Below are 23,682 nucleotides of genomic sequence, written 5' to 3'. Positions count from 1 at the left end.
ATCGACTAATTGAAGCATGCGTTTGCATTTAAATGCTAATCATGTCATTTTTAACTTCTCGTGCCGCAAATTACCTCAACACTCGCTCATTATGCAGCACTGTAACCTTTTTTTATTTGATCAGACAATCCTTATCGCCTCACCACCATGCGCACTTAAATCATTTACTGTTCTTCTCCCTCCTCCCCACCTCTCACCTACCGGAAACGCTCACGACGGCGCTCAAGATCAAAATCTCCAGGGATCCCACCGCCACCGCCGCCGGCACACAATCAACACTTTGCGGACACTTTCTCAATAGCTCGGATGCTTCCACCCCCCTTCGTGGCTCTGCTGGCGAGGCGAACCAGCCATCGATCTTGTGTATGATGAGTTCGACATGCTCATGATCTAGGGTTTCAAAGCTTTTGCGCCAAAGGGGACTTTTTGGAACTGTTTATGCAAGACATGTCTCCTGACTCGAATGGCTGGTCGTAGCATATTTATGGCGTCACTGTCACGGCCATCCTTCGACCTGTCTTCGGACCTATATGAGCCAAAACAGATGCACACACACAGTCAGCAGTAACGCAGCTCAATCCGCCTGCACACTCGAATACTCGCCCGAAACAGCATGCATGCACCACATGTCTCACCAAAATATATATACTGTATAAGGTAAAGTCAGGCCATGAGCTGCATGCATGCATGCACATTTACCAGCCCGCCATCTTGATCGGCCCCAGCCATTCTTCTTAACTCCATGCCCTCATTTTTCATATAGCACGAACATGTCACAACCCGTATCACATGCATGCGCCAGTACACAAAATATCCCCGCCCCCTAAACAAACACCACCCAACATCTTGCTCACACCACCACACTGTCAAGTTCTCAAGAAACTAGCTGTTGATCTATGATGGAAAAAAAAGAAATCAAGCTCAATTAGAAGAACTTCATATTGCAAGAAGATAGCTTCAAAATTGATACCTTAGTTGCCCGTCCATGTCGACGAACTCCATATTTCTGTCGATCATGCAATAGATCCAGCCGAAACACCAAGAGCTTTCGGTTTACGTTTTTGCTTTTACGTGCCACGCCTGGGCTGGCTATATTAAGTGATGCGAAATGCATAGGCCCGGGCTAAAACAACACACACGTAAAATGTTGTCCAGGTACTTATGGGGCCATATCATCTACCACACGCAAGCGTACCTGAGCCGATTCTCGCATAGGATGCCATCATGCTTGATACAAGTGATAATGCAAACCGGGCGCCAGACACACCATACTGAACCGCAACATGAGTATATAGTACCATCCGCATGTAGTATATGTCTCATGTATTGTTCCTACATTACAGGCTGTCGCTGGTTCCTCGCACCACGATGCATGCAGTGCACGGCGAGGATAAGTGCGCCAATGCCGCCGTGCACTGAAAGTGCGCTCCGAATGCAACACCTCATTTATTATCTTGTAGACTCATCTTGTCTTGATATGTGTGATTATGAGTAACTTATTATGTGACTCAAATCATCTCTGTTATCATTAAATCATTGCCACATAAGCAAATTTGATGAGTTGGACCTTATGTTACTGCCGAAGTTATTCCCATTGTGGGTAGTCTAAGAGCATCAACAACCGCGACCTGCAAATCCGGGCCCTCAAACGCCCGCGGACGCGCCTGGGCGCGGTCGCGGGCACTCCTCAAATCTTGTCGTCCACATCCTTATATCTCATATCTGGTCCCTCATATTCATACTAACATGCAACATAGATAAAAACTACGTAGATCATCACACAAACATAGATCACTAAAAGACCTCCATCGTTCACATAATTCACATAAACGACGGATGAATTTAAACTAGATTAGTAAAAGCTTGAAACTAAAGAAGGAGACAGCGGAGAATCACCACCTCCTCGCTGTCCCTTTGCCCTTCCAGTCGCCGGTGCAGCTGTAGGCGTCGGCAACAAGTGACGGATCGTCCAACGAGGAGCCGCGGTCGTCATTGTCAGAGAGGAGGACGAGCCCTTTTAACCATCGGACCCCCCGTCCTGCTGCCACTTGAGCTTCGCGAGCCGAGCTGCCTTCACCGCTGTAGGCGTCGGCGGCAAGTGGCGGATCGTCCCAGTCGTCCGACGAGGAGCCGTGGTCGTCGTTGTCGGAGGAGGTGTCAGAGAGGATGACGGGCCCTTTTAGCCGTCGGACCTCCCTGTCCTGTTGCCGCTTGAGCTTCGCGAGCCGAGCCGCCTCCGGGGCTGAATGTGTCGGCGGCAGGTGGCGGATCGTCCGAGTCGCCTAACGAGGAGCCGTGGTCGTCGTTGTCGGAGGGTGTGTCGGAGAGGATGACGAGCCCTTTTAGCCATCTGACCTCCCTGTCCTGCTGCCGCTTGAGCTTCGTGAACCGAGCCACCTCCGCCGCTGAAGGTGTCGGTGGCAGGTGGCGGATCGTCCGAGTCGCCTGACGAGGAGCCGTGGTCGTCGTTGTCGGAGGGTGTGTCGGAGAGGATGACGAGCCCTTTTAGCCATCTGACCTCCCTGTCCTGCTGCCGCTTGAGCTTCGTGAGCCGAGCCGCCTCCGCCGCTGAAGGTGTCGATGGTAGGTGGCGGATCGTCCGAGTCGCCTGACGAGGAGCCGTGGTCGTCGTTGTCGGAGGGTGTGTCGGAGAGGATGACGAGCCCTTTTAGCCGCCGGACCTCCCTGTCCTGCTGCCGCTTGAGCTTCGCGAGCCGAGCCACCTCCGCCGCCTCGCGCTAGGACTGCTCAATGGCAATCAGTAGCACCTTGGCGTTCTTCCGACGGAGCCGCCGCGCGTCCATCTCCGCGGTCGTAAGCTACCGGCAGTAGACCTATTCGAGTAGTCGAGGCGTCCTCATCGGGCTCCGTCTCCATCCCAGAGTCGGAGCGGCTACCGGAGCTCGACATTGCGCCAGATTCGATCGGAATCGGTGCGGGGAAAGGAAAGGACGGGGCCAAAGAGGAGAGTGAGTGAGCTAGGATTTCAAAGCGATGAGCTAGATGGGGTTTTTTGTAGGAAAACCGTAGGGTCGGTGGTGGGATGGGCTTGTCAGGTGGACGTGCCCGGATCACCCCATATCCGCTCCATATTTAAAATGCCAACTAGCTCGGACGTTTGAAGCCCGTTTAAGACGTTCGTCTGGATTAAAAAATCGTGACCGGTTGATGATCAAACGGTCATCCGGGCGTTTGAGACCGGTGTAGGACGCCCGGCTGTAGATGCTCTAACGCGACTCCAACACGTATGCCCTTCTGTGGACGAAAGACATGCCGTGTCATATGGCCGTTGACCGGCCGACGACCTGGACCGTGCACGCAGTTATCATCGCGTCAGTCGTGTCGTGCGGTGGCCCATAAATAGGCCACCCACCGCTCAATCCCTCTCACCACCGTTGCTCGCTAGCCCTTCTGTCCTGTTGGTCTTGATAGCCAGCCAGTTACTACGTACGTACACCTACCATTGCGTGGCCATGGGCTTGCCTGCAACTGCAAGCACCGGCAGTGCGCAGCTCATCCTCCTCCTCGCCTCCATGCACCTCTGTGGAGCTATATCTTCCGCTCCAGCTACAGCCGCAGACACCTCACCCTTCTCCTTCAGCTTGGACTTCACCAACGCATCCAGCTACCGCCTAGATGACCTCAAGCTCGAGGGCGACGCCGCCATACCTTTGGGCCGCGGCATGGTCGACGTCACCTGCAACTCGTGGGGAGAGGACCCCACAAGTTGCAAGGGACGGGTGTCGTACGGCCACCCGGTGCCGTTCTACGACGTCACCACCGGCGAGGTGGCCAGCTTCCAAACGCGCTTCACCTTCACCATCAATACCACCAAGAACAAGGGCGATGGCATGGCCTTCTTTCTCGCATATTACCCGTCGGAATTGCCGCCCAACTCAACTGGCGGCCACCTCGGCCTCATCTCCCAAGGCGACCAGGAGAGGGGGGCCGCATTGGGTAACCAGCAGTTCGTCGCCGTGGAGTTTGACACCCACAACAACGGGTGGGACCCCCCAAACACCACCGCCGACCACATCGGGATTGACATCAACTCTGTTCGCTCGGAGAACACGAGCTTTCCCCGCTTCAGCCTCAACGGCTCCATGACGGCCACCGTCACGTTTGACAACACCACCCGGATGCTAGTCGCCGACCTGCAGTTACTCGACAATCAAAGTTACCAGCCCGTTCAGGTCAGCTGGCAGTTACCGGATCCGGTCACCGCCTTGCTCCCGGCTCAAGTGTCAGTGGGGTTTTCTGCGGCCACTGGCTTAGGCATGGAGCTGCATCAGTTACTCTCCTGGTCCTTCAACTCGTCACTTGCTCCGCCAACCAAAGGTATTGCTATTACTCCTAAACATCTTTTGAAAAAGAAGCAAAGGTATATGCATCTTTTGAAAAAGATGCATATACTATACTCCCTTCTCTCAGAAATGGATAAAATACGGATAAAAATGGATGCTACAACTAGCATAGCCCCGCAGCTAGCAAAGGTGTTACTCCCTCCTTTCGGGTTTATTAACTACACTAGCTGTATTTTTGCACCTTTAGTTTAGACCGTCAGTAGTAAAAAGTAACTTGGACACGTGAGTGAATTAGTCTTATTACTCCAAATTGCTACAGAGCGCACATGCACTTTTGCATGTTCGGGCGCACTCAAAGACGAGGGGTCTTTTTTTTCGTGATAAACTTCAATCTATTCATCGCCTTTTAAGGCAGTACAAAAAGGGCGCTGCTACGCGTGGGTCGACGGATCTTTTTAAAAGATCGGCCGCCTCGCGGGACGTGGATTTGACGAATTAAGTGGGCGAACGTCATCCTCTAGCATCGCAATAAAGGTTGTGTTGCGGTAACTTTCTACAACACGGGTCGTGTTGCAGAAAATTTGCAAAAATATAGGTAAGGTTGCAGTTTTTTACTTGGCCTGGTGGCTTTATCTATACAGTTTGTCTAATTCACATCTAGATGTTTTTTAAGGATGTCACATCTAACCTCCCACAAGTATATAATGCATCAACAAGAAACAAAAAAAAACTAGGACAAAAAAAATAAACCATAAACAGAGTGAGAATCAGTTTAGATGTGACATAACTATGTCACATCTAGATGTGTCCTAGACAGACCCTTATCTATAAAGTCGGGCTCTGGCCTTTTCTCTAAAATGGTTGCAGCTTTTTTTTTTTGCAACAGAGGCATTGTTACAATTTTTTTTGCAGCGGAGGTCATGTTGCAATTATTTTCGTAACCGAGGTTTGTTACATTTTTTTTTCAACAAAGGCCTTGTTGCAGAAAGGAGAGATTGTGGGGAATCAGGTCCATCACGTCACGTGGGACACGTGGCGTCCAAGCAAGGCGGCGGCCGCGAGCTTGATTATCCGCCGCCTAAACCATATCGTTTCCCATACAAAAAACAGTGTAGAAATAGAAATTACATTCAGAACCGTAGACCACCTAGCAATGATTACAAGCACTGAAGCGAGCTGAAGACGTCATATGCCACTGGTCACGTCCACACCTGCACAAGACTCTCGACGGCATGGAGCCGCCAAGATGCACGATCCGTACCCTGCTTTGCTGGTGCTACTTTGAGTATTCACGTTTTATCTCGAGTCGGTGGTCCAGCCGGGGATCCATAGCCCATGCTTAAATAGGTGGTGATTTGATCCCTAGGAATGCAATGTATCCACGTGTATTCTTGTCCTAGCCGTTGCTTAGATAGTCTTGGGACCAGACCATGAGGTAAAAGCGATTGGCTTTTCGGTGCAGCTTAACACTGGTGATAACTTTCCGGGCACTCGGTAAAAACAATTGGCTTTTACGTAAATATTGATCGGGTTTCATATTATCAAGCCCAGACTTGTTTTTATTCAAAAAAAAAGGCTGGGACTTGTTTTGAGTACACAAGACCTCATATGCATAATTGCATTTTGAATGTTCCTCATCACGAGGCCTTCGAAAGTAGACTCCGCATGGAATGTTTGAAAATCGACTTACTGTGACCAAAAAAAAAACAAGTGTTTAGTATAAACAAGTTTTTTCCTCATAACCCAGTAGGTACGTAGATGGGCTGGTATGAATGGTGTGGGCTAAAAACAAGTTTTACTGTTTAAAGAATATTTTAATACAAATTTAAGAGTTGCCCCAAGTTTTTTTTAAAGAGAACTGGCGTGACGAAAAGTAAGTTATAAGACAAACTTGTATGTTCATCATATCATATTGCTTTAAGAATCTAGTGCATACCCTATAAATAAGTAGAAAGCAATTTTAATGATATGAAATGTTTCACCCCTCGATAATGTATAATAAATGATTGACTCACCGTTGTGGTAGAAAATTGGTCCGAGCTAGAAAAAACATGCTTGTGCAACAAACCTGCTTTTCATGACTCAAAGTTGATATCCAAGAATATTCATCAGAACATCCCCGTGCAAGATTTAGTTTCGAATATCTAATCGTGAGGAACACAACAGTGAAAACCGAGTTTGGGTTGGACAAAATGCATTTATGAAGGTTAGAAACAGTTTTGCAAGTTGGTGATGTCATATATTCTGGCTCTATATATATGGTTTAATGCTGATTTTCTTTGTAGTACGGTATGTGTGCATTCATGAACTGAAAAAGCGCATGAGCGTTCCCTAGCAGCATCATTTATAAATTACTAGTAATTATTTTGTGTATTCATACAGATCGTGACATGAAGGCAGCAATTGTTGGAGTGTCAATTGGAGGAGTTGTGACGTTGATGGTTGTGGTGTGGTGTATCATCTCATGTTTCAAGTGGATAGGGACAACAAGCCATGACTTTGTTGCCCGAAGTGGCGGAGCTAGACAATTCGAGTACCGTGTTCTAGCTTCTGCAACAGACGACTTCTCTGAGGAGAGGGTTATTGGGAGAGGTAACTTTGGAGTAGTCTACAGGGGTACGTTCTCCAAGAAATTATCATCGGGTGCACCCTCCACCGGATCAGATGGTCCATCCTACGGGGACGAGGTGGCTGTAAAGAAGATATTGAAAGAGACAAGGGGAGGAAATCTTGACTTCTTCGCTGAGATGAACACCATTAGCGAAGCCAAGCACAAGAATCTCGTCAAGCTGAAAGGTTGGTGTTGCAAGGAAAACAACCGGAACCTGCTTGATTTTATGTGCTGGTGCTACAGAAAGAAGAAGGATGACGAGCTCTTCCTTGTCTATGAATTGGTGCCTAACCGCAATCTACACTACCACCTTTGCGAGAGTACGAAAGCAATACCATGGGCAACAAGGTATACTGAGATTTTTTGGACCATACATTATTTATTTTTGCAAGGATTAATAAAGTGATTATATAGTATTATTAACATTCATTGGATTCACTAATGTGTCAGTCTGTCTTCCAGGTACCAAATTGTGAAAGACATTGGCTCTGCCCTTGTTTATCTCCATCATGACAGTGCCCCATACATTTTGCACAGAGATATCAAACCAGGAAACATACTCCTAGACAACAACTTCAACGCCAAGCTTGCTGATTTCGGACTATCAAGGATAGGCAACCAGGACAATGCGACATTGATGACAACCGCTCTAGGAACGGAAGGGTACATAGATCCAGAATGCAAGAAAGATGGGAAAGTCAAATTCTACCCTAGATCTGACGTATACAGCTTTGGAATCGTGCTGCTAGACATTGTATGCACATGGAAGTCAAGGGAGCAAGTGTGGGAGCTATACAAAGGAGGCAAGGTCATCGAGGCTACAGATGCAAGGTTGCATGGGGATGACTTTGATAGGTGGCAGGCGCAGATGCAGCGTGTGGCTGTCCTAGGACTCTGGTGTTCTCTTCTTGACGGTGCGCAAAGGCCTACCATTCAGAAAGCAATGGAGTTCCTGGAACGTGATGAGCCGTTGCCTAACCTTAACTACGCAGTGAACACTTGGCTTCCCTCGGCACATCATGATCCCTACACTAGTCATTGCTCTGACGAGCAAACACTTATGTCAAATCTCAGATGACAGCTAGACCTTCCTGGGAGCTGCATACAAAGATTTTAGGGTGGTTACGTCAACTACATTATATATCCTGCTATCAACATTCCTTGGTACAACGTAGCACATGCTTCTTATGCATCTCCCGTTAGCAATGTTGCTTCTCTCATCTGCTGCTAAGTCATTATGTATCATGTTGCTGTCTCTGGATCACCATGCATGTTCTGGCAATGTGTGTCATGTCAAATCTACAATTGAATTGAACTATCGATGTTTGTTGATCACCATATATGGATGCTTACACATATACCAATTCCTCTATCGTGATTTGTAAGGTTCACACATATTTTATTAAAAACTTTGATCATTAATTGTTTCAATACAATATTATTATTTATATGTCACAACAAATTATATTATTAGATTCAGGTTCAATGTAGTTTCTAGTGGCATTTTATTTGGCATATAACTGATCATTTATTGACTAAATTATGATCAATTTTTCTAAATTCAAGCTAGCCGTACAAATCAGGATGGGAGGGTCTTACAAATATCTTACAGTATCTTACAAATATATACATATCCATTACATCTTGCAACCAGTCATTGTTTTTGTAAAACACCTATTATATTTTTTTTGGGTGAAAGGGTCTAAGTTCATATATTAAGCATCACAAGTCATTCCAGACACATTTGTGTAGAAAAATAAAATTACATTCAAATCCTTGGTGGAGTGCACGAGTCTGCTTCCTCCTGCAAGATCTTTTTTTTTGTAAATCACAAGTCTTCTTCCTCCTGCACCCCTCGGTGGAGTGCACGAGCATAGCTCAACGCCGTCTCTAGCCTCCGCTTTGGAGGAGCAAACTCTTTTAAACCTAGGAGCTTGTAGAAGTAGTGGCCGAGAAGTCGCCAATACAAACCAAAAGACACCGGCAGCCGCCATCTAGGAAACAAATCGCCACCCTAGCGAAGAAGCGTCAACAAGGGCATGTAGAAACTCCAAAGACCATGCAAGTCTGTTGAATCCAAACGGATCCACCAGAAACCTAAATCGGTTAGATCTCGAAAGACCCGCAAGAGATATGACTCAACATGATCCGCGCCTTGGATAAAAAACACCAACTAAATGGAAAAGAGCAGTAATTATTCCTACACTAGAACAACACTGTCGCCTTGCCGTCCCAAACCAAATTCGAAGACTCACTAAAGAAAATCTGGAAAAAACACCCATGTCATGACACAACAGGACTGTGTCCGATGTCGAGCTCGCCGCCATCTAGGACCATGCACTAACTCCCTCTTCTGCGGTGACCTAGCTAGGTCGGGGCGCTGTTGGAGATTGCTGTGACGGATCACCAACGCCGCCATCGAGCATCGCCTAACGAAGACCGTCACTCAAGAACACATCTCCTTCACCATCTCGAGACAGCCCTCCAACTCCTCCACAAGTAGGCCGCCCGCAATCAGAACCTCCCCCCTCCCCAAGGCTGTAAGATCTTTTCTCCGTGATGCGCCCCCGCAGCAGCGAGATGGGGGAGTAGATGGGGTAATAGCTAGGGTTTCGGTCGCTTCCTGGTCCTCTCTTCACGAAATATTATGTCTCCATAGACCAAGTTGTAGACTAGTAGCTTCTTTTTGATTGGTTGGAGGTAGTTATCTCGTTTCTATGGCATTATTCATCCATAGTTTCTTATGAAAAATACATTTTATTTCATAATAACAACAGATGTGCACTATCTTTGCTTGGCCAATTCCCTTGAAATAGCAATATCTTTCCCTTTGTATACTAGGTACTATGGTGCTATAAGAGAGCACATCCTTCCTCACGGGTATACTCATGCGTGTGCAGTATGCACACGTTGCAACTCCTTCAAAATTCAAAGATACTAGGTACTACGAAATGGTTAGTACCATTGATATAAAAAGGCCATACACACATTGCCGGTGGATGCATGACAAAGAAGACTTCAGCACCCTCAAGTATTTGAATGTATTTTTTAATTTATGTAAGAGTGTTTTTTGTAAGGGCATAATTCATTGATACTTGATTTTCGACAGCAACGTTGTTCTCTTGTTGCTACATGAAACAATGCAAACGAGTGAGGCAATTTGGGTCTGGGGCTCCATGGAGCTCGAAATTTCCAAAAATCCAAATTTTGACTTTTCATTTTTTTAAAAAAAATATGAAAATAAATGCACAATGTTTATAGAACCCCTGGTAAGTAAACAATTTGAAAATAGATACACAGTCTGAAATTAAATTTGACTTTTCAATTAGTGCTCATTTCGAACAACTTTACATTTCTTTGGTTGAGTGGCAAGCAAACAAATATAAGATTTTTTTTATCATAGAACCCCTGGTACCAATGTTTATAGAACTGGACGTTCTAGTGCGTTGTAGATTCTTATCCAAGACTTGTATCATTTAATGATGGTGAATCAAGCAACAGGAGAAGGACGAAAGTTTCATAAAGGGACTAGAGCAGACTAGCATGAGATGCTCTTCGAGCTGATTGTATGGGATGTGTTCAGCTGGTGTATAGTGGGAGATGAAAGGATATGGATTGTAGTTTAATTTGTTGGCCATGGAGTTGGGAGCATATGATGTAGTCCTAGGAGTAGACTGGAGGAGGAAATTCCCTATTATTTAAATAAGTCTTTCGGTTGGTTGTAACTAATCATCGTACACATAGACATATTTTTTAGAATATTTACTTAGTTAAATAAAAAGATGACTTTTGACAAATTTTTTAGTCCCCTCGTTCCTGAATGAAAAAACGGATGCGCTAACGTGCAACGATAGTGGTGGAAGCTGAAGGAGAGAGTGGACTTTGAATCTAGGTATGTTTTCTAAGGATCGCGTTGTGCCTAGGCTGCCTTTACAAACATACCTCTGTCTTTTAAGCAAAGCGCGGTGTGTGGAACTACTTAGATTTGTTTTCTAATTGCTTTTTATCGGGCCCCGATCTTCGGTGACCTAATAACACTGTTGCTCAGGGATCCAGGTTTTTTTTCCTTCCTACGATGAAGGTGTCGAGCGGTAGTTCAGTCTCCGACAAGTTAGGTCAAATAGCCCCTGGTGTCCTTTTCCCCTGAGATTTGACGGCGGACTTGAAAATCCACCTACAGGCGCTTTACGCCCAATTATTCCGGATAACACTTGCATCCTCTCACAGTGGAGGAGCTTGCTCAAGAACCGAGATCTGGCCATGGACGACCCTTGTTTGGTGCTCAAATTCTTAGGCTCTCCACCAATGCCAGAAATCGTCCTTGATGTAGTAGGAACAAAGTTGGGAAGGCTTGTTGTTCCCCACCGGGACGAGCCATCACCAACTCAATCATGCTGATGAGGGACCAAATCGCATCCCTAATTGTTCACCCAGAAAAAGAACCAGGGTTCCTCAACCCTTCGGCCGCCGAGGGATGAACGGAAGGGAAATGAACCTCCGGCCTTGCCAAGGATGAGTGGGGTGCAAGAACACCTCCGGACTGAAAACCAGTCAATGATGAGCCGTTTTCCCACTCGTTGGACAATACTTTTTCTTTCTACTGCTTCTTCTACAAACAGTATAATACACTCTATTGAAAGTTGCACATAGCATCACACATGGTGAACAATTAGGGCCTACTCCCCCCCGTCCCATAATATAAGAGCGATTTTGACACTAGTTTCCTAACCAGTCACTATCTTCTCTCACTTTCGATATTTCATTAGGATTCTGCCAAGAATAAATGCTCAACTGTGAAGATGTCAAAGGCATGTCAAAGGGGTCAATTTAGGGAACAAAGCTTATTGCCTGTAGCTAGCTAGGCTTTAATTGCAAGAGAATATGTTAATGTTCCTAATTGTTGAACGAGTGGTGAGTACGCCGGTGCTCGTCCATCTCACGGTGTTGTTGCTGTCTTTGTGGATTTTGCGATATTATTGTACTCTCCCCGGTGAAAAGAGGCCCTCGCTAGCTGGTGGCCGATCAGCAACAAGACGACCATTCCTGTTATAAAATCGTTGCCGATCTTCCGATTCGAATCAAAGGTTGAATAGGAAAACCAACAAGTTGCACGAATAAGGAACCCAATATGTGTATAGAGAAACGTGCAAGCTCTTTATTATAGCTCTTTTCATTGTTTTCTCTCGTGTTAACTCAAATCGACTTAATTATGTACAAAAAACACTCCATCTCATGGCTCTTTATACCCTAACCCACCATGGGCATTTTAGTAATAAGCCCATATTAACCTTTTGATATGTTGCAAAGGTTTCATGCCATATTACTAATGTCATTAATTACTGTTTCTCTAATTACAAATTGGTTGAGCAGCCCCCCCTCCAAGTTTATGGAAAAAGAGTGATTGCATGCGTATATCTAGTTGCACTTGTTGCCTCCTCAAAAACCTACTTGACAAAACCCCTTGGGAAAACTCACTAAGGAAGAGTGCACAGTCTAGTCTTCTGCATTGAAAATTTTCTACTGGACCAACGATCTTTAGTATCATCAAATACAACTATGATTCGGGCGTACACTCCCCCTGAACCTTGCAAGGCTCTAAGATTCCTCCTACCAATTCCATGAACACATCTTTGAAAACTGGATCGTAGTAGAGACTTTGTGAAAAGACTAGCAAGATTATCACATGATGTGTTTGACTACTTATGTTGTGATTTTGTTTTAGCTATGTTTATGCCATTGCAATTCTAAGTTGCTTTCCTTTAGCTATAAACTATTAATGGCAATTTGTTCATGTTCTTGCCATGTCCACTTTTCTAAGTTCTTGCCTATATTTCAACAAACTATTCACATGGCAATTTATTCCATGAACCATGGTAAATTTGTTGCATTTGTCCATAGCAAATTTATGAATGGTCACATGGCAACTTGATACTCCCTCCAATCCAAATTAAATGACGCCAGTTTAGTACAAAGTTGTACTAAAGCTACATAAATTAATTTGGATCGGAGGGAGTAAAATTTATTTCCTCATACATGATAAATTGCATAAATCTTAATTAATATTAAGATTTCAACGGAAATGGCATGAAGTTTTCCATGTGTGCCTAGGTTCAAACATAATTGTTAAGCTTCCATTTGTTTTGTTTTTCAAGTCATAGAAAATGTTAGTTTCTCACGCATGGCAAAATGTAAAATTTTCAGGCATGGCCTTTTTTACAAACATCACGACTAATTTTGTGTGTGTGTATCTTAAATGTAATGGCAACCATACCTTTTTCAATTTTTTTTACTAAATTTCCCATGCCCCCACTACAAAATCTTTATCTTGTGCCCATGATCTACATAGGTCATTTTAATCCACATTTTTGCCATGTTAATTTTCCTTTTTTACAATTTGTTTTCCAAATTTGCGATGGAAAATTAGCTCCTTTTGCCAATACCAATTTTTTTCTTCAAATTTTCCATGTGAACAACATTTGACATGATATAGGTACTAAACTAATGAACATTTGGCATGTACTTTTTGGACTATGTCAACTGTGTTTTTTGGACCATGGCAAATTTATTGAACAATCCATCCGAAATGTATTTTTTGGACCATGACAAATCCTTTTTAAAACAGCAAAATTCCTAAGTTTGGCATGTGCCCATTATATTTTTTTATCTTGTACCCATGGCATTTTTATTGTACTTATCATGGCAAATTTGCCATCTCCTCTTCTGATAAATTCCTAATGTTGCCATCATTTTTGGAAGAACTAGATGATAACCCGCACGTTGGTGCGGTGATGGTTTGCAGTATATTTCAGTGAGATTTGGTTGTATAGAACATAAATATTTTAAGAAATAATATAAAAACTAAAATTTAAATACATATGATTTATTATGTTTGATTATTGTATACTTGTAAAATATTTATAATATAAGTAGCATAATTGAATTCAAATTCTCATGTATGCTTGCATGCTTAGGTGAGTTTTTTCCCGCCGACTTTGCATGATGAGGTGGAATGCTTGCATGTTGAGAGAAATAGGTTAGTAGGGGTGGCCCTTTTCCCATGCATGCTGATTGATGTGGTGGCATGCTTGTGTGTTGAGAGAAATAGGGTAGTGGGGGATTATTATTTAGATATATAAGATAAATCTCCTAATTTTTTCATGTACCCATGGCAAATCCCTAAATTTTGTCATATTTTTAAAACAAATATCCTAAAATTAGCTTGTGGACATGGCAATTTGCTAATTTTTCCTTAATAAAGAATAAATCTTCTAAATTTGACATGTGTTATTTTTTTTTCATAACTTGCAATGCTTTTAGAGAAAAAAAAATCCCTAATTTTGCATGTGTGCATGACTAATCCATCTTTTTTTGAAGAAAAAAATCCATAACTTTTTCACCTTTTACAAATTTTCTCAATTTTTTCCATGTGCACCCTGACAAATCCCTAAAATTTCCATCCTTTTTGTAACAAGAAAACTCATATTTTGTTTGGCCATGTGCCCATTATTTTACAAAATCCCAAAAGTCGCCATGTTTTTAGAGAACAAAATCTAAAAATTGGTCGTGTGTAATTTTATAATAGGGGGCATTAAATTATATTATTTACACTGTCGTAGTTTTATTAATTAATCAATGGGAGTTTATTTGTCGGTATCACGGGAATTCCATTATCTGAGACATGGCAATGTTTTTATTAAGATCATGGCAAATTTATTTATTGGACCATGGTAGTTTTATCATAGTTATGGCAATTTTATTAATCATACCATGGTAAATTTTGATCTTAGAAATATATTTTTTTGGCTATTTTCCATGGCAAATTTGTTAGAATTACCATGTAAATTTTATTTAACATACCATGATAAATTCTTTTATATATACTATTATATTATTCATATCGAAAATTTCTGCCTCTCTCACAAGTTTTTTCACCATGTAGAATTACCATGTAAACTTATTTCACAACGCAAATTTTGCCACGTGAACACTACATAATTGTTTTGTAAATTTGCCATGTTTTTAGAGAACCCAATGTTCTCCTTATTAGTCTACCTTGTTAAACATACCTAGTTTATGTATTTTTCACCATGATCTGGATCAACATATTTGCCATCGTAGCATTTTGAATATATCTTGGTAATCTATATGTTAGAGGATGTCAGGTTTTTTAGAGTATAACATCGCATTTCTTATACATTAAATCATGAAAAACTATAAATTTATGTCTCTGTTCCGTTTTCTTTATAAATTTTTGTTCATGGCATGTTTTTGCGCAAATAACTATTTAACTCCTGTGACCCAAATTAGTAGCACTTCATCTCCATTCAGGCTGTAGGAGTAGTGAAAGCACAACAAGGACCTTTACGTACCTAATAAACTGCTTTGGCAACTCATTAATAGGTTTCAGATCATGAAGGTGGCTTTCCCTAGCTAGTTGATACATGATGTTCGCTGTGGCGAACAAGTTATTCCGGACTTGCAGCGACTAAAGTGCAGTCTAGCCAACTTGATATACAAACCTAATGTATTGTACTCAGGCCCAGATCAATAGTTGGTACAAGCAGCATCAGCTAGCTCCAGCAGCAGGTTCGTGGAAGCCTCGTGAGTGACTTGACCAAGGCCCGTGGTTGGCTGGGGCAAGGGAAAGGGCCATGGAAGCTTCGCTCACTCAGCTGAACATGCTAATCTACTTGACCCCAAGTGGACCGCGTACGTCATTCTCCTTCATTCAGCTGGACATTCTTGACCGTTTTTTTGTTGACACATATAGGACGTGGGAGTACACGTAGTATAACTAGTCCAAGTGGCTGCCCATGTGGGTATATACTATGTAGCCATTCGTCTCTTTTTGATAAACATGTAGCCATTCTTCTCCAAGTGGGCCCTTCTTCTCCTTCAATCATCTGAACGTGTATGATACGCTCCGCCATTTTCATTCTATAAAAACACTTGTTCTGCCTTCTCCCAACAGCACAACATCCCTCCACCGTCAACACATTACTCATGCTCTGTCAAGTCCTTAGACACTCTTATCCATGCCTGCCCTCTACACATTACTCCTACTTCTCCTCGTCTCCTCCTTGCACGCTCCTCCATGTTCCTCTACAACTTCACATGATACTCTCACGGCTGCCCAGACGCTTGCCGTCGGCGACAAGCTCGTCTCAAGCAACGGCAAGTTCGCGCTCGGCTTCTTCCAGCCTGCAGCACGCACCACCATCAGTAAGTCCGACACCACCACCTCCCCCAACTGGTACCTTGGCATATGGTTCGATAAGATTCCGGTTTTCACTACTGTCTGGGTTGGTAATAGAGAGAAGCCAATACCCGGCCCCGAGCTCCACCTAACACACCTCAAAATCTCTAGTGATGGCAATCTTGCCATCGTGAACCATGCCGGTACCGAGTCTGTACTCTGGTCCACTCACATCATCAATAGAACACAAACCAACATAAACACCAGTAGTACCGCCGTTCTCTTGAACAACGGAAACCTTGTCCTCACAGAAGGCCCATCATCTGGTCCGCCGTTGTGGCAGAGTTTCGACTACCCAACAGATGTTCTGCTTCCTGGTGCCAAGGGAGGCCGGAACAAGATCACCGGTTTGAGTAGATTTGGCATCTCTAAGAAGAGCCTGATTGATCCAGGTCTCGGCTCATACACCCTTGAACTAGCCACCAGTGGGATCATCATGAAGCGCCGAAATCCCTCAGTAGTGTACTGGAATTGGGAATATGGAACATCACAAATGTCCAAACTTTTACCAGTAATTATGATGGTTATAAATGCGGATTCGCGGACCAAAGGTTTGATTAACGTAACATACGTTGATAACAACGAAGAGGAGTACTACATGTACACTTCACCTGATGAATCATCTTCCACATTATCACTAGACATCTTTGGCCAGATCAAGCTGAATATATGGTCGGAAGCCGAACAGTCTTGGCAAACTGTACAATCCAAACCTATTGATCCCTGCACTCCGACGGCTACCTGCGGACCTTTCACGGTCTGCAATGGCACTGCACGCGGTAATGCACGTCCATTCTGTGATTGTATGGAGAGCTTCTCTCAGAAGTCGCCAACAGATTGGTACCTTGATGATCGGACAGGAGGTTGCATCAGAAGTACACCATTACATTGCCCTACCAACAAGACAAGTTCAACAGACATGTTCCACCCTATTACTCATGTTACATTGCCCTACAATCCAAAAAGCATACAAAATATTACCACTCAGAGAAAATGTGAAGAAGCTTGTCGAGGTTCCTGCTCCTGCACTGCTTATTCCTATAACAATAACATGTGCTCTGTCTGGCATGGGGAATTGCTTAGTGTAAATCTGAATGATGGCATTGAAATTTTTGCTGAAGATGTTCTTTACCTTCGCCTTGCGGCCAATGATTTTCCAAGTCTGAGCAAAAACAAAAGAAAACTAAGCGTTGGAGTTGTTATTGCTGCAAGCATTATTAGCTTTGCGTTAATAATGCTCGTGATGTTGTTAGTGGTTCAGAGGAACAAATTCAAGTGGTGTTGTTCTCCATTATACGATAACCAAGGTTGTGGTGGGATTATTGCCTTTAGATACACCGATTTAGTTGACGCTACTAAAAACTTCTCTGAAAAGCTGGGAGGAGGTGGTTTTGGCTCTGTTTATAAGGGAGTGTTAAGTGGATCGACTCCGATAGCGGTGAAAAGGCTTGATGGTGCTCGCCAGGGAGAGAAGCAATTTAGGGCTGAGGTGAGCTCACTTGGACTGATCCAACATATCAATCTAGTCAAATTGATTGGTTTCTGCTGTGAAGGACATAATAGGTTGCTTGTCTATGAACATATGCTAAATGGCTCTCTTGATGGTCATCTATTTAAGAGCAATTTTGGTGTGCTAAGTTGGAGTACCAGGTATCAAATAGCCCTAGGAGTTGCTAGAGGATTGTTCTACTTGCATCAGAGTTGTCACAAGTGCATCATACACAGTGATATTAAGCCAGAAAACATACTCCTCGATGCATCATTGGCTCCTAAAGTTGCGGACTTTGGGCTGGCAGTGTTTCTGGGAAGAAATTGGAGCCGAATTCTGACTACATTCAGGGGAACTGTAGGTTATCTTGCCCCAGAGTGGCTTAGTGGAGTTGCTGTTACACCAAAAATTGATGTTTATAGCTTTGGCATGGTATTGTTGGAAATCATATCAGGAAGGAGAAATTCAGGTGAAGAATCCACTAGCAACAGTTATCATGTTGAATATTTCCCTGTACAAGTCGTCAACAAGCTTCATGAAGGGGATGTGGGGAGTTTGGTGGATCCACGGTTACATGTCGACTTCAATACGATACAAGCTGAAAGGGTTTGCAAAGTTGCATGTTGGTGCATTCAAGATAATGAGTTTGATCGGCCGGCGATGGATGAAGTGGTACGTGTTCTTGAGGGTCTACAGGAGATTGATATGCCCCCAATGCCAAGACTACTTGCAGCTATAACAGAACACTCTGATACAACTTCAATGTAATTTATAAATATTTTACATCGGATGTTGCTAATCTTTGTTTCAACGATTTTAAATTGTAATGTGGTGGAGAAGGAATAAAGGAGGCAAACTTGTAGTTACCAAACTGCCTCTCGTTTTTCAATGGCCAATTATAGTAACCAGGCATTGTAGGGGCGTCTTTGTCAGCAGGAGGGAAACACCAAGCTATTTCCACTGCGGCATCAACGGCTTGTTCAGTCATAGAGGCTGGAGCTAATGCTTTGGAGCTGGTTTCTGAAGTAGCCAAGGTGCTGAACCTTTATAAACCAAATTGCTTAATAGATAATCAAAGTTTTGGCAGAAGCAGGCAAGCAACAACAAGGCGTCCACTGAAAAACAGACCTGCACTTAATACATTCATCAACCACAGTAACGAAGCTGATGCTAGAGTCTTCAACATCCGTAGGACAAACAGCAAGATAGCACATAGGCAAGCTCAGGATGATTTTAACATCTATAATGCGTGAGATTGTATTTTCACTTGTGCTGGTGTTAGACATGACAAGGATTCGTGGAGTGTTCAGTCACAGCACATGTATCACTAATCTTAATGTGGAATCATGCACATTAGTCTCTGTGACTTGCTTAGAGATTGAAATAAATTCCTCAAGTTTCAAAAAAAGAATCTTCTGTGGTGACGGAGACTGTTTGATTGCAAGCAAGGTAGCAATGATACCAAGAACAAATGGTAACAAATTTTCATGTTTGATCGCCGGATGATCACTGATATTAAATAAATAAATAAAACAGCCAAAGCAAGTTGGGATTACTGTTTCACATTCACTGCACTACGACAATGGACGACTGTGAGTGGCCGTCGGTGTTTCATCTGATGCATACTAGCTAACCGTGATGGAGGACGTCGGCAGTTGACAGAACCGGCGTCGGATGCAGATTTGCCGGAGAAGATGGGACGATCCTTCCAAAGCATACAAATTGCATACTACATGGTGGCCAAAACCTAGTTGTGCTGGCTAGCTAGCTGCTCACTTGAACGTATATAGCGTATTGCTCTGGCTTTCAGTTTCTCCTAATAACAACTAGTGACCCACTGACTGGAGTCAAATTTGGTAAGTTTCGACCAGCACATACGGCGCACCTAGCGGCGACTTGTATAGTGAGTTGCATGGAATTCTAGGATGTTCATTTTTCTTTTGCGGCGTTTTGACCCCAAACGTACTTGCTTTGAAAGAACGAACACAACTACTGAAGTCCTCTTTCTTTCTTCTTTCTGGCAAAGACTTCAAATTAACCACTTGATGCATACGACAACCTCACTCCACGTGTATCTTGGAGCGTTGTGAGTGCATGATTGGACTGGCCAAACTAAATTTGACTGGAGTATTATTTTGGAGATGCAAATTGAGCCAGTCTCCTTGCTTGAAGATTCACTACTGTTCTGCCTAATTTAGTTGGAGAGAAAAGAATCGGGAGCTAGCACTTCAATCAGCACCAACTCGCCAGGCCCCGCGTCATCCCAACGGGCGACTCCTCTTTCGTGTCCGCTCTAGCTTCCCCTTCCACCCTTGATCTCCCCTGCCATCGTCAGAGATTTTCTAGCCAATATCTCTAATACATTTTTTGACATAAAATCTTTTTACGATGATTGAATGGTTCCAACACGTTGTCCACAAGTTGAAGTGTCGTCATTTTCTGATTAATGTGAGATTTTCTAGCCAATATCTCTAATTATCCTCCGTATTTTCCTTTTAGTATATAGTAAAATATAATAGATAGATGGTACATGTGCTAGAAATCCCTTTTTTTTACTATGTGTAGCTTGCATAAACTCTATTTCACAATGAAACTGTAGAGACAAATAGTATACATCCAAAGGTATGTCTGTACTTTTTTTCACAACTTTTTGACACATAAATTTTTAGATTTTTTTTGTATTTCAGGCTCCATGGAGCTCAAGCTCTATTAGCAATTTTCAAATGCAGACTTGTCTTTCCGAAAGTATAATGAGTAAAAATCACAAGAGCAGGTCTGGACCAGTGCACAAAATCTTGAGCTCTCTACCAGTGCCAAAAGCCATTCTTGATGGAGTAGGAACATAGCTGGGAGGGCATACTTCCCGCCCGAACAGGCCATATCACCGCCTGTCATGTGACCCAATGATCCAAAGAAAGAACGAGGCAATTAGCACTGTGGCACTCCTAGCGAATGAGGGGGAGGCAGGCGACGCGGGCGACGCCCACGGCGATCGCCGCGAACCGGACGGCGGCTTCCGCCGGCCCTGGACGTGGACACGTCGGCGGCCGGTTCTGGGCGCTCGTGGAATCAGACGATGAGGCTGACGACGACGGGAACTACGCCGGAGACTCGCCGGAGTTGTACTCGCCGACGCCATCGGATGTGATCTGTGAAGCGTTCAATCCAGGATATTCGGAGGAGGAAGTGGCCATGATTGTGGACGATGTTGTGCCGCGTGACGATCCAGCGCGGCAGGGACTGAACCCCGAGGACAAGGTGGAGCTGGTTGGACGGATTGTTCACCAGAGGACGGCGGCCTCCACGATCCGGCCATGAAAAGGACCTATACCCAAGGTATGTATCAAGCCAATCACATTGTCGGATTTCTTCTTGCCGGATTCTTGGACTCGTGTGATTAGAAATAAGAATAGGAAGGGCCGACCGGTGGCGGCGCAGCCGTCGCCGGCGACCAGCACGGCGGCTCAGATCCGAGCGGCCAGGGAGAAGCGTTTGGATCAGCTTCTGGGCCATCCCGGGCCTGTGACTGAGCGGGCCGTCACGGACTCTGGCATGTCCGGGTATGTGGCCCAGCATGTCAGCCGTGAGGCGCAGCGGATCGGACCGGACGCTCCTGTGTATGAGGCCCAAGTAACGCCGAACGTATCTACGGTGTATGTAGCCGCATGCAAATCGCTATGACGTCGTTCTCCTGATCGCTCTCCTCCGCCGCCTCCGCCTAGGGTTCGTCGAACTCGCGCCGTTCCCGGGTTTCCTAGGTATGGGCCTGGCCGTGCTGCCCGTGTTCCTCCTCTCGCGGCCATGGCGGGGCGTGGAGGTGGTCCACCAGGACCGAAACCCCCGGCCGGGACCGTGCCAGTCGGCCGTGGTGGTGGCGCACCGCCAGGACAGAAAACCCCGGTGGCTGCTGGGACCGGGCCGGCCGTTGCGGGTCACGGTGGCGGCACGCTGGGTCAGAGAGCTTCGGCGGCCGCTGGGACCAGGCCGGCCGCTGCGGGTCATGGCGGTGGCGCTTTGGGGCCTAGACTGCCAGCTCCTGGGTCGGCCGGTACGGCGCCCGCCCTAGCCGCTGCGGGGCGTGGAAACGCGCAGGGTCCTAGACCATCGACGCCAAGGATGGCAGTGGTGACGCTTCGCAATCAGTCGCAGGCGCATGGGCAGCAGCCCCGGGCTGCGCCGCCGCCTCACTTTCTTGCAAGACCGCCGCAACAACGGTCTGGGCCGGTGTAGTCGCATGAACCGCCACCTCAACCTGAGCATGTCGGCGATGGAGGCGTGGGACATGCTCGTTTCCCGGTTAACCGTGGTGGTAATGGACCACCTCGAGGACAGTGGGGCGATGATGGTTACAACACTTATGGTGAGGGACAACATCGTGGCTCGTCGTCGACGGGCGGCGGGTGTGGTTATGCATGGCAGAGTGATCGAACAGCTGAAAGACCTTTTTACGGCCCCTCGGAGGCTTTGTTGAGGGGGCATCTGGCCCAGATTACCGGCAAAGAGGTGGTTATCGTGGTCATCGTGGTGGTCGGAACTGTTACCGCCAACCTCCATCGCCTGTCGTTGTGGAGCCGACAGCGTCCTCAGAGGTGGTTCCTTCTGGACAGACGTCGGAATTGTCCGGCCAGGCTTTGGATGCGGTGACGGCGCCGGCTAATGCTGACGTGACTGTGACTGAGGCCTTGGTGATGGGCGTCCTGTCGGTGCCGCCGACAAGACAGTGTTGGGGAACGTAGCAGAAATTCAAAATTTTCCTACGTGTCACCAAGATCTATCTATGGAGAGACCAGCAACGAGGGGAAGGAGAGTTGCATCTACATACCCTTGTAGATCGCTAAGCGGAAGCGTTCAAGTGAACGGGGTTGATGGAGTCGAACTCGTCGTGATCCAAATCACCGATGATCAAGTGCCGAACGCACGGCACCTCCGCGTTCAACACACGTACAGCCCGGTGACGTCTCCCACGCCTTGATCCAGCAAGGAGAGAGGGAGAGGTTGAGGAAGACTCCATCCAGCAGTAGCACAACGGCGTGGTGATGATGGAGGAGCGTGGCAATCCTGCAGGGCTTCGCCAAGCACCGCAGAAGAGGAGAAGAACTTGGGAGAGAGGGAGGGGCTGCACCATCTCAAGAGGCCCCCTACCCTCACTATATATAGGGAGCCCAAGGGGGGGGGGTGCGCCAGCCCTAGGAGATCCAATCTCCTAGGGGGGCGGCGGCCAGGGGAGGTTTCCCTCCCCCCCAAGGCACCTAGGAGGTGCCTTCCCTCCTTGGGACTCTTCCTTAGGGTTCCCCCTTCACCCTAGGCGCATGGGCCCTAAGGGAAGTGGCGCCCCAGCCCACTTTGGGCTGGATCCCTTCCCACTTCAGCCCATGGGACCCTCCGGGATAGGTGGCCCCACCCGGTGGGCCCCCGGGACCCTTCCGGTGGTCCCGGTACAATACCGATGACCCCGAAACTTGTCCCGATGGCCGAAATAGGACTTCCTATATATAAATCTTTACCTCCGGACCATTCCGGAACTCCTCGTGACATCCGGGATCTCAACCGGGACTCCGAACAACATTCGGTAACCACATACAAGCTTCCTTTATAACCCTAGCGTCATCGAACCTTAAGTGTGTAGACCCTACGGGTTCGGGAGACATGCAGACATGACCGAGACGTTCTCCGGTCAGTAACCAACAGCGGGATCTGGATACCCATGTTGGCTCCCACATGTTCCACGATGATCTCATCGGATGAACCATGATGTTAAGGACTTAATCAATCCCGTATACAATTCCCTTTGTCTATCGGTACGATACTTGCCCGAGATTCGATCGTCGGTATCCCGATACCTTGTTCAATCTCGTTACCGGCAAGTCTCTTTACTCGTTCCGTAACACATCATCCCGTGATCAACTCCTTGATCACATTGTGCACATTATGATGATGTCCTACCGAGTGGGCCCAGAGATACCTCTCCGCTTACACGGAGTGACAAATCCTAGTCTCGATTCGTGCCAACCCAACAGACACT

The 23,682-nt window shown here is 45.7% G+C and overlaps 2 protein-coding genes across 3 annotated transcripts; both read left to right on the top strand.

The window, feature by feature from the left end:
- Nucleotides 1-3,404: 3,404 nt before the first annotated feature.
- LOC147982804 (L-type lectin-domain containing receptor kinase IX.1-like) lies at nucleotides 3,405-8,303 on the top strand. The gene is made up of 3 exons (XM_087539356.1): nucleotides 3,405-4,338; nucleotides 6,687-7,263; nucleotides 7,378-8,303. The coding sequence occupies exons 1-3, from the start codon at nucleotides 3,474-3,476 to the stop codon at nucleotides 7,991-7,993; spliced, it is 2,058 nt and encodes a 685-aa protein (XP_087395482.1). The 5' UTR covers nucleotides 3,405-3,473; the 3' UTR covers nucleotides 7,994-8,303.
- A 7,566-nt stretch (nucleotides 8,304-15,869) lies between these two features.
- On the top strand, nucleotides 15,870-22,642 carry LOC147982803 (G-type lectin S-receptor-like serine/threonine-protein kinase At2g19130). Of its 2 annotated transcripts, XM_087542701.1 has the most exons (2): nucleotides 15,870-17,660; nucleotides 20,348-22,642. In XM_087542701.1, exons 1-2 carry the CDS (start codon nucleotides 15,951-15,953, stop codon nucleotides 20,504-20,506), a joined length of 1,869 nt encoding a protein of 622 aa, XP_087398827.1. In that variant the 5' UTR covers nucleotides 15,870-15,950; the 3' UTR covers nucleotides 20,507-22,642. The 2 variants fall into 2 exon arrangements, with proteins under 2 accessions (XP_087398827.1, XP_087398826.1); XM_087542700.1 differs by lacking the exon at nucleotides 20,348-22,642 and having other exon boundaries at nucleotides 15,870-19,053.
- Nucleotides 22,643-23,682: the final 1,040 nt, after the last annotated feature.

The sequence above is a fragment of the Triticum urartu genome, chromosome 2A, assembly GCF_056163025.1.
Source record: "Triticum urartu cultivar PI428250 chromosome 2A, HENAU_Tu73, whole genome shotgun sequence".
Lineage (NCBI taxonomy): Eukaryota > Viridiplantae > Streptophyta > Magnoliopsida > Poales > Poaceae > Triticum > Triticum urartu.
This window is presented reverse-complemented; position numbering and strand designations above follow the sequence as displayed.